The following is a 15,325-nucleotide window of genomic DNA, read 5'->3' as shown; positions in this document are numbered from 1 at the left end:
CAGTTTCTGTCCTGTAAATTCTATGTAAAGCTACATTATTCAAGAACATCATTGCTGATCAACAGGCATGTCTCCAAGATACGCTGTTCACTGGTGTTTCTGAGGGAACCTGACCATCAGCATGCAAGGGGAGAGTAGTCTGCCTGGTTCAACTGAGGTGGTGTTCATTAAATATCACTTCCGCCGAGTGGACAAGTGCACGAATATTGGCTTAAAGGTGAAGCCTCTTACCTGTAGGTTGTCCACCTGGATTTGTACAGCTTCCAGAGAGCCAGTCAGCAAACGGAAACGAGAAAGGGAGTATCTGGCCTCCATCAAGTGGCCATTAATTTCTTCATAGGCTCCCTTGTAAATATTCCACTGGTCCAGCACTGATTGCAAAGTAATCTTTAGTTGGCCAACCTGGAATATCACAAGATTGAACACAGATTATGTGACCTCTGATTGGGGAAGACTACATGTGTGAAACTCTCAAATGAAGTAATCAAAGCAAATGTATCCTGGGCTATCTAGGCTAGATGGAGCTGATTAACGGTATCTCATTCCTGCCTTAACATGAAAGTATTGTGACAATAAATGATTGCCTGTATTAGCAGGCACTGAAGAGGAGGCCCTTCTCTTTCCCTGACTGGCTCTAACCTTTCGCTGGGGAATCCATCTCATCTCCCCTCCATCTCAACCGCTAGGGCTTAAAAAGATTAATTTCCTTTCTTCCCCTTTCCCCCAACCTCCCTCCCTGCCCGATGCAGGGCTATGGGGACAGAACAGTGGAGTGGGGACTAATTGACGGCACAGGCACGATGAGCCAAATGGCCTCCGTCTGTTCTGTAGGATTCTATGAAAAGGGTGTTGAAATATGCTAGTAGCCGTTGGCATGGTTTTGGTGCAGGAAATCCTGCCCTGACCTCGGCACATTTAAAAAAAAAACATATTTGTTCTTGGTATGTGAGCGACACAGGACTGGAGAAACATGTAGGCCAGATCGGATGGGGGTATGGTGGGCTCCTTTCCCTGAAGGGCATTAATGAACCAGTGAGGCTTTTACAACAGGCCAACAGGTTCAATGGTCATGTTTTCTGGTGCCAGCACACAAATGACCAGATTTCTTGAGTTCAATTGGTGGGATTTGAACTCATGACCTCTGGGTTACTGATACCAGTATCAGAACCACCAGGCTACTGCACCTCAAGCACTGAGTACCATCCAATTATGTATAATGGAGTGAGTGAGGTCAGTTCGATTGGGAACAAGCGCAGCCAGCGCCTCAGGCACTGAGATCCAAGGGCACTGCACTGGGATGCCTATTATCGGCCCCTCTTAGACGTATCTACGAATTCACCAAACGGTAGCTGATGATTGATTCATTTATTTCCCAGCACTGAGGTGGAAAACAGAATCAAAGCAGGAGCCAAACAGGATTCAGGCAAAGTAACTACAGCACTTCTTTGAGTCAATCATAGGCGCAGCACGGCACATGGAAATTCAGTTCACTGCCATTTCATTGTAATGCGACACAGCTATCCTATATCATTCAAACATTAATACCAAGTGGTCCAGGTGAGCCCAGGAATGATTGAGTTCTCGGAGTGTATCCATAACACTGCTGGAGGCCTCCTCTTTCTTGTTCTGGATCAGGAGCAGTCCACTTTGTTCAACCTTTTCCACTTCCTTTTCTTTCACTCGGATCATATCTTCCAGTTCCTAAGAAATAGAATTACATAGAATTTACAGCAGAGAAACAGGCTGATGTTTATGCTCCACATGAGCCTCTTCCCACTCTATTTACTTCAAGCCACCCTATCAACATATCCTTTTATTCCTTTCACCCTCTAGCTCCCCCTTAAATGTACCTATGCTATGCGCCTCAACCACTCCATGTGGTAGCAAGTTCCACATTCTCACCACTCTCTGGGTGAAGAAGTTTCACCTGAATTCCTTATTGGATTTATTAGTAATATCTTATATTTATGGCCCCTAGTTTTGGTCTCCCCCACAAGTGGAAACACCTTCTCTATGTCTACCCTTCATAATTTTAAAGACCTCTATTAGGTCACCTCTCAGCCTTCTCTTTTCTAGAGAATAATCACTCGAGTAACAGAAGTGCACTGAGAGAGATCTAAGAGCAAGTCGGCAGCTGAGCTCTTGGTGAGTGGATGTGGGCCGGAGAGATGGAACAGGCGGGAGGAAGTAATGAGGCTTGCGTTTGTATCCATACCTGGCAATCCTTCAGAGCAGTATGGACGGAGGCAAGGTCACTGATAGAGTGCCACTTCTTCAATTTGTCTTCCTGAGTTTCGAACCAAGTTTTCAAGCACTGGACGCTATTCTCATACTCTGTCCATGATTCCAATGAGCCTTCTAATGACCTGATCTGTCAACATAAATTTTCTTCATTACAAGTCAATTATTAAATCACAGCTGGGTGCATCGTCATGTTTGAACCTGGTAAGACATTAGTGGTCACAGATTGATGCAGAGTGTCTTCTAGAACACATTGGGATGTGTTTAATATTCACAGAGAGACAATACTAATCAACTGCCTGTCTGGGAGAAAGGAAGGACCAGCCGGTAGTGGGAGACAATGAGGTCAGGATTACGGACCGTTGACACGGATCTTATACTGTGTAAAACTCACTGGGACTTGCAGAGGCTGAGATGACCCGTTTCCTGGTCTGGAGGCATCGCAGGTCCCGGTGACTCTACTGCTGGGTTTTGGTCGGTTGTGGGAGAGGTGTGTACATTGGAATATAGAAACAGGAGGAGGCCATTCAGCCCCTCGCGCCTGTTCTACCATTCAATTAGATCATGGCTGATCTGTATCTTAACTCCATCTACCCAGCTTGGTTCCATAACCCTTAATACTCTTACCTAACATACATCTATTTAATTTCAGTTTTGATATTTTCAACTGACCTAGCCTCAACTGGACCATCCCTTAATCTTCTATACTCTAGTCAATACAAGCCTAGTCTCTGCAACCTGTCCTCATAATTTAATGCTTTTAGCCCGGTTCAAACTCCAGTGATTTGAGCACAAACAAAATCTAGGCTGACACTCTAGTGCAGCACTGAGGGAGCGCTGCACTGTCAGAGGTGCCATTTTTCAGATGAGACGTTAAACCTAGGCCCCATCTACCCTCTCAGGTGGACATAAAAGATCCTATGGCATTATTTCGAAGAAGAGCAGGGGAGTTATCCCTGGTGTCCTGGCCAATATTTATCCTTCACCCAACATCACTAAAACCGATTATCTGGTCATTATCACATTGCTGTTTGTGGGAGCTTGCTGTGCGCAAATTGGCTGCCGCGTTTCCTACATTACAACAGTGACTACACTTAAAAAAAAAGTACTTTATTGGCTGTAAAGCGCTTTGGGACGTCCAGTGGTCGTGAACGGCGCTATATAAATGTAAGTTTACAGTTATATAAAAAGAAAAAGGGTGGCTAAAGTGAACGTTGGTCCCTTAGAGGACGAGACCGGGAAATTAGTGGTGGGGAACATGGAGATGGCAAATACACTGAACAAATATTTTGTATCAGTCTTTACAGTAGAGGACACTAAAAATATCCCAACACTGGACAAACAGGGGGCTATAGGGGGGGGAGGAGCTAAACACGATTAAAATCACTAAGGAGATGGTACTCGGTAAGATAATGGGACTTAAGGCGGATAAATCCCCTGGACCTGATGGCTTACATCCTAGGGTCTTGAGAGAAGTAGCGGTAGGGATTGCGGATGCATTGGTGGTAATTTTCCAAAACTCCCTGGATTCAGGAAAGGTCCCAGCAGATTGGAAAACTGCTAATGTAACGCCCTTATTTAAAAAGGGAGGTAGACAAAAGGCTGGAAACTATAGACCAGCTAGCCTAACATCTGTGGTTAGTAAAATGTTGGAGTCCATTATTAAGGAAGCAGTAACAGGACATTTGGATAAGCATAATTTAATCAGGCAGAGTCAGCATGGTTTTACGAAGGGGAAGTCATGTTTGACAAATTTGCTCGAATTCTTTGAGGACGTAACAAACAGGATGGATAAAGGGAAACCAGTGGATGTGGTGTATTTGGACTTCCAAAAGGCATTTGACAAGGTGCCACACAAAAGTACTGCACAAGATAAAAAATCACAGGATTGGGGGTAATATACTGGCATGGGTGGAAGATTGGCTATCTAACAGAAAACAGAGAGTGGGGATAAATGGTTCATTCTCGGGTTGGCAATCAGTAACTAGTGGTGTTCCGCAGGGGTCAGTGCTGGGACCCCAACTCTTTACAATCTGTATTAACGATTTGGAGGAGGGGACCAAGTGCAACATATCCAAGTTTGCCGACGATACAAAGATGGGAGGGAAAGCAGTGAGTGAGGAGGACATAAAAAACCTGCAAAAGGACATAGACAGGCTAAGTGAGTGGGCAGAAATTTGGCAGATGGAATATAATGTTGGAAAGTGTGAGGTTATGCACTTTGGCAGAAAAAAATCAAAGAGCAAGTTATTATCTAAATGGAAAGAAACTGCAAAGTGCTACAGTACAAAGGGATCTGGGGGTCCTGGTGCATGAAACACAGAAGGTTAGTATGCAGGTACAGCAGGTGATCAGGAAGGCCAATGGAATCTTGGCATTTATTGCAAGGGGGATGGAGTATAAAAGCAGTGAAGTCTTGCTTCAGTTATACAGGGTACTGGTGAGGCCACACCTGGAATACTGCGTACAGTTTTGGTTTCCATATTTAAGAAAAGATATACTTGCTCTCGAGGCAGTTCAGGGAAGGTTCACTCGGTTGATTCCGGAGATGAGGGGGTTGACTTATGAGGAAAGGTTGAGTAGGTTGGGCCTCTACTCATTGGAATTCAGAAGAATGAGAGGCGATCTTATCGAAACATATAAGATTGTGAGGGGGCTTGATCGGGTGGATGCGGGGAGGATGTTTCCACTGATGGGTGAGACTAGAACTAGGGGGCATAATCTTAGAATAAGGGGCTGCCCTTTCAAAACTGAGATGAGGAGAAACTTCTTCACTCAGAGGGTAGTAAATCTATGGAATTTGCTACCTCAGAGAGCTGTGGAAGCTGCGACATTAAATAAATTTAAAATGGAGATAGACAGTTTCCTAGCTGATAAGGGAATTAGGGGTTACGGGGAGCGGGCAGGGAAGTAGACATGAGTCTAGGTTCGGATCAGCCATGATCCTATTGAATGGCGGAGCAGGCCCGAGGGGCCGTATGGCCTACTCCTGCTCCTACTTCTTATGTTCTTATGTAAGTATCTCTTTCTTTATCATGACTGGACATGTCTTGTCCCCTCCACAGCCATGTAATTTCCTGGGAGAGCCAAAAAAACAGGAAGAAAGCCAGGGCCAAGAAGGGAAAAAATACTCTGGAAAATTCCTCTCCAACCCCCTCAGGCAATCGAAAGCAGTCCAGGAGAGAATAAGTGAGATTCTATCCGTTACCTCCTCAGTAATGAGCCCTTGCAACAGTTGCCACCTCCTGTTCATTACTCCAAGGCGCTCAGCGAAATCTGTTTTGTCGCCGCGCTTGCTCTCCACGTCGTGGCTACTGATCTGTAACACCGACTGGTTCACAAAGTCCACCGTTAGCTGCTTACATGTCAAGTCGATCTTGAAAGCCTGCAGAGTACAAATACATTATAAAATATTGTTCTGTTAATATTAACAAAGTCCAACACACCTTGGGTCTACAGATATCCAACTGTACAAATGCAAGGCTTAGGTTTTGAAGTAATTGCAACTTAAACTTTTGAGCCAATTGCTGAGAGTATGAATCAGTCTATTCCATCCACCCAGTCTTCCTATTCTCCCTAGTCCACATGCTATATGTAACCAACCAGTTCCCAAACCAACACTCTTCAACTGGCTAGTAACAAGGAAAGGGACACAGCCCAGGATCGAGTCTCTTCCTCAGGCACCTGACTTCTGCTCAGCCCCTCCCCCCTGGAGTGTGCCCGGGGCCATGAACTCGGTGCAAAACTGACCCTGTGCCCCTTTACCGCTACACAGCTATGGACTGATGCTCCAATAGCATGCCATCAAGTAGGCACTCTCAAATGCTCCAATTCTGTGTAGTTTGCCAACATCACTGGCTTCATGGCTCTGACACTATCGTCGAATACAACAGCTACAAGTGAAGGATTTTAATCTTATAATCTAGACAAACATGGTTACAGGTCACTGCAGTGTTACAGTTACGACCTTGTTAGAACTACTGCAATGATAACTGAAACAGCACTTGCCTTGCCTAGGTTTTTGGAATAGTCTTTTTGGAAATGTACAGTGTTTGTAAAGCACACCACAGAAACCTGGATTTCGCATCATACTTTGGCACTTTCACCTGAGTCAGAAAGTTGTGGGTTCAAGTTTCACTCCAGAGACTCAAGAACATAATCTAGACTGACACTCCAATGCAATACTGAGGGAGTGCTGCGCTGTCAGTGGTGCCGTCTTTCGGATGAGACGTTAAATCGAGGCCTTGTCTGCTCTCTCAGGTGGACGTAAAAGATCCACGGCACTATTCGAAGAAGAGCAGCTGGGGTCTCCCCGGTGTCCTAGACAATATTTATTCCTCAAGCAACATCACTAAAACAGATTATCTGGTCTTTATCACACTGCTGTCTGTGGGACCTTGCTGTGCACAATTTTGGGTGCCGCACTTCCCTACAAAACAGTGGCTGCAATTCAAAAGCAATTTATTGGTTGCAAAAGCACTTTGGAATGTCCTGAGGATCTGATAAACTGCTATATAAATGCACATTCTTCCTTACCTTGTACTTCTTAGGAACATAGAAACAGGAGGTGGCCATTCAGCCCCTCAGCATTTTGGGGCGAGAGTTCCAGATTTCCACCACCCTTTGTGTGAAGAAGTGCTTCCTGACATCACCCCAGAATGGCCCAGCTCTAATTTTAAGGTTATGCCCCCTTGTTCTGGACTCCCCACCAGATTAAATAGTTTCTCTCGATCTACCCTATCGAATCTTTTAATCATCTTAAACACCTCAATTAGATCACCCTTTCATCTTCTATACTCGAGGGAGTACAAGCCTCATCATCGTCATTGGTCGATTATCGTTGGAGCCCCTCTGACTGTCCTCCGCACCTAAGGCATGAGCTTGAGCCCTGGTGTTGTGTCGGACTGTCCACGGTCGCCTTTTCATTGACTTGTTCTGCACTGCGGCCGCATCACTTGTAGGTTGGTTAATTCAGGGATTAAACACTTCAATTAGATCACCCTTTAATCTTCTATATTTAAGGGAATACAAGATTATAAACGCAAGCTCTTCCTTACCTTGTACTTCTTGAGGTATTGTTCTATCATCTGTGAACCCACTGCGCTTTTGATCTTCTCATCATCCTCTTCAATGATTTGATCCATGAGGGAGATCCAGTTCATGAGTTCGTTGATTGCTGTGCGAGAAGGTAATTTCTCCATCTGAAGCTGAGAAATGAAAGATTTTCAACCTCCGCCACAGTCAACACCAGTCCTGCACATTGACACTTAAACAGCCGCCCCCAGCCTAATCTTTTAATTTAAAATAGAGACCGCATAATAAAACCCACATAAGATGGTGCGTGCATTTGAGTAACTCATTTTATTTAAATGTCCATGTGCTGTGTGAATGGGTGACATTACCTTTAATGATAATATCCTCCACAATTATATCAGTTAGCTCCCCATGTGAATAGATGATATTACCTTTAATTAGCAATAAAAACATCACAAATTCATCAGAAAGCGCAGCACTGCCTTTAATATTAATAAAACCTCCACTTCAAATTAGTCAGCTCCTGATGTGAACAGGCAACATTGCCTTTAATATGATAATTAAAAAACGCCTCTGCTAAAGAGAAATGAGAGACAGACATTCATTGAAGTCCGTGCTGGTTCCCCAGTCGTAACTGTGGGTTTACGTTGCTCGGGATCGGTCAGAAGCGGTGCTTTTCACCAACAGTCAGCCAGGCCGATAGAGAATGGGCCTCACAGGACCCGAGTCCTCTTTGGGGGTCACCTCCCATGTCTCCCGACATGCACGCTTAGCATTGGTCGATCACTCTGGGGGTGGGTAGTGCGGAGATATACCTGTGGCCTGGGACCCCAACTCTCCGGGCCAGCGACTTACATGCAGGTAACGAGCGGTGTGAGGGTTAATAACTAGAAAAACCAAGGATGGAACTCACAATAAACTCAGCATCCGATGGGGTGCACCAATACCTTTCCACACATATCAAACCCACTTTTTGTCTTGGAGTCTTCAAAAGAAAGCAGTCAGCTCTTCTGACGGTCTAGTGAGTGAAGCCAGAAAGACCAGAAGGTCCTGGGCTTGATTCCCCATTCGTGCTTCAATACCCAATCTCAGGCAGGCTAAGGGTCGGCATGCCACAATTGCCCTCAGTACACTTGGCATGGGGGGCGGTGGTGCGGAGGGGGAGGCAGCCAGGGTTCCCCATGATTTGAGGACAGGATTCAGCTCGGCTGTGGTGCCTTGTGGTCACAAGCCTGCCGACACTCACAGTCCACGTTCACACATGAAAAGTGGTGACTTACAACCACAGATATTTGCAGCACAGAAGAAGGCCACTCAGCCCATTGAACCTGTGCCGCCTCATTGCTAGAACAATCCCAAACTAATCCCACTGGCCCACCTCTCCCCACAGTCCTGTATCAATCCAAAATTAATCCCACTGCCCTGCCCTCTCCCCATAGTCCTGTATCAATCCGAAACTAATCCCACTGCCCTGCCCTCTCCCCACAGTCCTGTATCAATCCCAAACTAATCCCGCTGTCCCACCTCTCTCCACAGTCCTGTATCCATCCCAAACTAATCCCACTGCCCTGCCCTCTCCCCACAGTCCTGTATCAGTCCCAAACTAATCCCGCTGTCCCACCTCTCTCCACAGTCCTGTATCAATCCCAAACTAATCCTACTGCCCTGCCCTCTCCCCACAGTCCTGTATCAATCCGAAACTAATCCCACTGCCCTGCCCTCTCCCCACAGTCCTGTATCAATCCGAAACTAATCCTACTGCCCTGCCCTCCCCACAGTCCTGTATCAATCCGAAACTTATCCCGCTGTTCCACCTCTCTCCACAGTCCTGTATGAATCCCAAACTAATCCCACTGCCCTGCCCTCTCCCCACAGTCCTGTATCAATCTGAAACTAATCCCACTGCCCTGCCCTTTCCCCACAGTCCTGTATCAGTCCAAAACTAATCCCACTGCCCTGCCCTCTCCCCAGTCCTGTATCAATCCCAAACTAATCCCACTGCCCTGCCCTCTCCCCACAGTCCTGTATCAATCCAAAACTAATCCCACTGCCCTGCCCTCTCCCCATAGCCCTGTATCAATCCGAAACGAATCCCACTGCCCTGCCCTCTCCCCATAGTCCTGTATGAATCCCAAACTAATCCCACTGCCCTGCCCTCTCCCCATAGTCCTGTATCAATCCGAAACGAATCCCACTGCCCTGCCCTCTCCCCATAGTCCTGTATGAATCCCAAACTAATCCCACTGCCCTGCCCTCTCCCCACAGTCCTCTATGAATCTGAAACTAATCCCACTGCCCTGCCCTTTCCCCACAGTCCTGTATCAATCCGAAACTAATCCCACTGCCCTGCCCTCTCCCCACAGTCCTGTATCAATCCGAAACGAATCCCACTGCCCTGCCCTCTCCCCACAGTCCTGTATCAATCCCAAACTAATCCCACTGCCCTGCCCTCTCCCCACAGTCCTGTATCAATCCGAAACAAATCCCACTGCCCTGCCCTCTCCCCACAGTCCTGTATCAATCCCAAACTAATCCCACTGTCCTGCCCTCTCCCCACAGTCCTGTACCTTTCTGAACAAGATGCTGGAAGGAGTGAGGGAAGAAGGAATCAGCCAGTTGTCTCGCTCCCAATTGTGGAACAGCGATCCCTGCTGGGAAACGCGTGTCATTCTAACTCTTCATCCACACTGGATTCAAGATAGATCCCATTGACTAGATGACACATAAATCCCTCCAATACCTGATGCAGCTTCTCCTGGACCAATGGGATTTGAGTAAGGAGCTCCGTCCACTGACTGTCAGTCTGGGCCAGCCCAGATCGCAAGGCCGCTGTGTCCACCTTCTTGAGCCGCAGCAGCTGGTTTCCTCGACTCAACACTGAGGACTTGAGGGAAGACTTGGTGTCAACCTCCTTGGAAAATTCCTGAAAAGGAAATGAGTCAGGAGAACACTTGCAGAATCCCTTGAGCATTACTTCTAGACCATTATCAAGAGAGACGGTTATGTGCAGTAGCTAGTGGTTTATGAGATGGGAAAATCAGTCAATTCAAAGTGTGGGTGCTATTGGAATCATAGAATCATACAGCACCGAAGGAGGCCATTCAGCCCATTGTGCCTGTGTTGGCTCTTTGAAGGAGCTATCCAATGAGTCGCACTGCCCCGCTCTTTCCCCATAGTCCTGCAAGTTTTTCCTTTTCAAGTATTTATCCAATTCCCTTTTGAAAGTTATTGAATCTGCTTTCAGGCAGTGCATTCTGGATCATAATAACTCTCTGTGTTAAATAATTGCTCCTCATCTCCCTACGGTTCTTTTACCAATTAGCTTAAATCTGTATCCTCTGGTTACCGACCCTCCTGCCAGTGGAAACAGTTTCTCCTTATTTACTCAATTAAAACCCCTTTATCATTTGAACACCTCTATTAAATCTCCCCATAACCATCACTGCTCTAAGCAGGACAATTTCAGCTTCTCCAGTCTCTGTACATAACTGAAGTCCCTCATCCCTGGTACCATTCTGGTAAATCTCCTCTGCACCCTCTCCAAGGCCTGACACTTCTCTAGAAACTGTGTTTGATCAATTACACCAATAAAACATCCATGTGAAGTTTTTAAATATTAAACGGCACAGAGGATGTGCATACTTGTGGACAAAAATGACTTTTAAAGATAAGGATAAGCTACAGGGTATACTTCACTGCAACAAGGAGCATGCTTGCTGGAGGGAGACTGTAGATATCACTGCTCACTCAGGAGGACGATGATTAGGAGTGGAGAATTCTGATTTAGAAACCAAAATTGTCTTTTCTATTGATTGGTGGGCTACTGACTATAACTGACAATACTCAGCGACAGGGTCCCTCAAAACAGTAATTCCTTTCATGGGGAGGTTCAAGGCCAACAGAGAGTTTAAGAACTTGTTGATGCCTTTTAGACAAGGTATTATGCCTTATAAAACTCTGCTAACGTTTCAGCTCATTACTGTAGAGCAGGTCTGTATAAACAGTCCCATCAAATTGGCCCATGCTCTTAGCGACTTGGAGACATCAACACAACTTCCTAAGATACAGGTCCTGCACCACGAGGGGGGACTGTTCGCCGCACATCTCGTTGGTGAGACGCTTTCCTTTTACTCTGAACGAGACCTCAACTCAATAGCCACCGAGCTAACAGCACCTGTGGAATGTTCCAGCACAGGAAACAGACCATTCGGCCCATCAAGTCTACACTAGTGTTTTTCCCCACTGGCTTCTTAGTCGAATCCCGCACTCCTCTTTTTTCAAGCAACTATCTAATTTCCTTTGAAATGAATATCTGGACTCTGCTTCAACAACGGTTTGTGGCAGAGGATCCCACATTCCAACTGTGTGAAGAAACCGCCCCTTTAATTCTGTTCCTGCTTATCTTCAATTTGTGCCCTCACATTACCGTCTCACCGACCAGTGGAAACAATTGTTCACACCAGTTACCTCAGCGTAATCCTTCGGAATCTCGGGAGATCTCAATCAGGTTGCATGCAAACACTTGATGACTGAAGTTTGAACTCGCAGACATTAGGATATTGACCACAAAGACGGAGATTACCGGCAGATCAGACAACTCACCAGAAAAGAGCTAAGATGGTCCCTGACAGTGTCCAGCTCTTGTGGGAGGGTCACTGACTGTAACTTCCAAAACTCCAGGCGCTCCATTGCAGATTGGAGCCATTGATTCAGCTCAGCATATTCAGCCTGGTACCTGGCAGGAAGCAAGGAATTGAACAAGAGTTAATCCCGTGAAATGAGGCAACTGCAGCCTTGTCAGGTTGAGGAACCTACAAGGGCTTGAAAAACAATGTTGAAATGTAACATATGGCCAGATTTATGGTGGAGAGCTTGATTTATTTGCCCCTGGAACCTGAGGGAGCTCTTGGCTCTGATTGGTATTACGCCCTGTTATCACTTTCCATACAAACTATGTATCATCTCTGAAAATGCGAGAAAAAACTAAAGCTGAATGCTGCATTGCTTACTTTCCCACTGCCCAAGGTCCGTGTTCTCTCACCCCTCCAGTAAGGACTACAATTCTCCCCATCACAGCAACCAGAGAGGGGCAGTCACCATGAGGATGGAGGCCTGTCAAAGGTGAGTGGGTTTTCTTTGCCCATAAGTGGACATCATCCTTGGGGGTTGGATGACTTCAGGCTGCTGCTTTTTGGCCATCACTGCTGCAGCAACCCTATTGGACCTGAGCCGCTGGCTGGATTTTCACCTCCTATTTCCAGGCTCAAGGCCCTGCCGGGGGCGAGGTTGCTCTAGGAGAAGTTCTGACCTAGGGACACTGACTTGCACCTGGAAATCCAGCTGGGTTCGTGTCATGTTGGGTGGAGCGCACATTGGGTATGCCCAGGAATTGGGGCGGGGGAGGGATGAGGATTTGAAAGTAAGCCTCACTTTGTCTAAAGATGCTTTTACACTTGTTGTATCCTAACTCACACCAACTCCTGTTCACTCATCACCCCTGTGCTCACTGATCTACACTGGCTCCACCTCGATTTTAACATTCTCATCCTTGTGTTCAAATCCCTCCGAGGCCTCGCCCCTCCTGCTAAAATTCTTAGCGGGCTTGACGGTAGATGCTGAGAGGCAGTTTCCCCTGGCTGAAGAGTCTAGAACTAAGGGTCATAATCTCAGGATAAGGAGTCAGCCATTTAGGACTGAGATGAGGAGAAATCTCTTCACTCAGAGGGTTGTGAATCTTTGGAATTCTCTATCCCAGAGGGCTGTGAATACTCAGTTGTTGAATATATTCAAGACTGAGATCGATAGATTTTTGGATATTAAGGGAACCAAGGGATTTGGGAATAGGGTGGGAAAGTGGAGTTGAGGTCGAAGATCAGCCATGATCTTATTGAATGACAAATCAGGCTCAAGGGGTCGTATGGCCTACTCCTGCTGCTAGTTCTTATGTTATGCTCTCTATAACTCCTCCAGCCTTAGAACCCTCCAAGATCTCTGCGCTTGTCTGACTCTGGTCTCTTGCACATTCCTGATTTCCTTCGCCCCACCAATTTTCTTCACAGCTACAGTTTTCTCGCAGCTCCTTATTGCTGGCTCGTACGTGGGAAATTTAGGCCATAGTCTCTTTTTTATCATTTGTTCACAGGATGTGGGTGTGATGTCAGCGAGGCATCATTTGGTGCCCGTCCCTAGTTGCCCTGACAACCCAGTGGCTTAAGAGTCAACCACATAGTGTGGGACTGGAGTCACGTGTAGTCCAGACCAGGAAGGGGTTCCCTTCTCCTGAAGGACATTAGTGAACTGGTTGGGTTTTTACAGCAATTCGACAGCTTCATGGTCGTTTTTCTGGTGCCAGTCACAAATGACTAGATTTATTGAATTCAATTTCATAGTTAGCTCTGGTGGGATTTGAACTCCTGATCTCTGGGCTATTAATTCAGGGCTACCTTCTGCACTAACGTGCCCTATACCCATTACACTACCACAGCCCATTGATTCACGGACAGCAGATTCACACCTAAAACTAACAGAGGTTGCACAGCGTAAATCCCACCCCACCCCCATCCGTGACATTTTACATTGGAATGCAGTTAATATCCAATAAAATCAAATCTTATTTCAAACCAGAATATCCTGTGTACAAAAAACTGTTTCCAATCGCAATGTAACAAGCCAGCAGGAAGTGACTGAACTCACAACAATGTAAAATATCGCGGATAACACGGAGGTAAACACGGCAAAAGGATGAAAACACAGCCCAAAAAAAAACAATGCTTTTCACCGTCTAAAGGACAAAGGGATAGATTTTGAATTTAACGCCCAAAAGTACGCATTTAAAATAAAGTGAAAACAGTCAGACGCAATTTACATCAAAACGTGTAATTTAAACACAAAATGATCAGTCGGTGACTTGTACAAGATCTTCTTCTTAGGTAGTCCCCCGGAGTCGAGGATGACCTGCTCCCACTCCAATATTGTAGATTCTAAGGTGACTAATCAGTCCTATGCGGGATCTACAGACTCTGCCACGGGTGGGGCAGGTAGTGGTTGAAGGGACGAGTGGGTGGAGTGCTTGGTTTGTCAGACGGTCCTTCCGCTGTTTGTACTTGGCCTCCACGTGTTCCCGACGAAGAAACTCAAAGCGCTCGCCACCTTCTCGAATGCTTCTCCTCCAATTTGTGCGGTCTTGGGTCAGGGATGCCCAAGAGTCGATGAGGATGTTACATTTTTTCAAGGAGGCTTTGAGGACGTCCTTGAAGTGTTTTCTCTGCCCTCTTGGAAATCGCTTGCCGTGACGGAGCACGGAGTAGAGTGCTTGTTTTGAGAGTCTTCTATCAGGCATGTGGATGATGTGGCCCGTCCATCGGAGCAGATTGAGCGTGATCACTGCCTCAATGCTGGGGATGTTGGCCTGAGAACACGGACATTGGTTCGCCTATCCTGCCAATGGATTTGCAGGATTTTGCGGAGGCAGCGTTGGTGGTACCTCTCCAGTGCTTTGAGGTGCCTGCTGTACGTTGTCCATGTCTCTGAAGCATACAGCAGGGCGGGTATCACTGCTGCTCTGTAGACCATGAGCTTGGTGCCGATTTTGAGGTCTTGGTCTTCAAACACTCTTTTCCTCAGGCGACCAAAAGCTGCACTGGCACACTGAAGGCAGTGTTGGATTTCATCAGCGATGTCCGCCCTCACTGACAGAAGGCTCCCAAGGTATGGAAAGTGGTCCGCGCTGTCCAAGGTCTCGTCATGGATCTTGATAGTCAGAGGGCAGCGTTGTGCGGTGGGGGCAGGTTGGTAAAGAACCTTTGTCTTTCGGATGTTTAATGTAAGGCCCAGTCTCTCATATGCTTCAGTGAAGGAGTCAGCGATGGTTTGGAGTTCGGCCTCCGAGTGTGCACAAACACAAGCATCATCTGCATACTGTAATTCAGTAACAGAGGTTGGGACAATCTTGGTTCTGGACTGAAGGTGACGGAGATTGAACAATTTCCCGTTCGTCCTGTAGATTAGCTCCACTCCGGCAGGAAGCTTGCTAGAAGTGAGATGAAGTATT

The 15,325-nt window shown here is 46.5% G+C and overlaps 1 protein-coding gene across 12 annotated transcripts in view; it reads right to left on the bottom strand.

Annotated features, from left to right (window-relative positions):
* Positions 1-15,325, bottom strand: part of syne1b (spectrin repeat containing, nuclear envelope 1b) — an 834,787-nt gene that overhangs the window by 202,886 nt on the left and 616,576 nt on the right. For all 12 annotated transcript variants that reach the window (XM_085981815.1, XM_085981811.1, XM_085981814.1 and 9 more), the window contains 7 exons: positions 11,878-12,010; positions 10,016-10,198; positions 7,299-7,448; positions 5,450-5,626; positions 2,216-2,371; positions 1,546-1,701; positions 232-402 (listed from right to left, as the gene is read on the bottom strand). In XM_085981815.1, coding sequence (XP_085837941.1) covers positions 232-402; positions 1,546-1,701; positions 2,216-2,371; positions 5,450-5,626; positions 7,299-7,448; positions 10,016-10,198; positions 11,878-12,010 — 1,126 coding nt within the window. The remainder of the gene's footprint in view (positions 1-231; positions 403-1,545; positions 1,702-2,215; positions 2,372-5,449; positions 5,627-7,298; positions 7,449-10,015; positions 10,199-11,877; positions 12,011-15,325) is intronic.

This window comes from Somniosus microcephalus, chromosome 3 (genome assembly GCF_052327205.1).
Source record: "Somniosus microcephalus isolate GS21.2 chromosome 3, FLI_Smic_1.0, whole genome shotgun sequence".
NCBI lineage: Eukaryota > Metazoa > Chordata > Chondrichthyes > Squaliformes > Somniosidae > Somniosus > Somniosus microcephalus.
The sequence above is the reverse complement of the archived record's forward strand: the minus strand, read 5'-3'. Positions and strand labels throughout refer to the sequence as shown.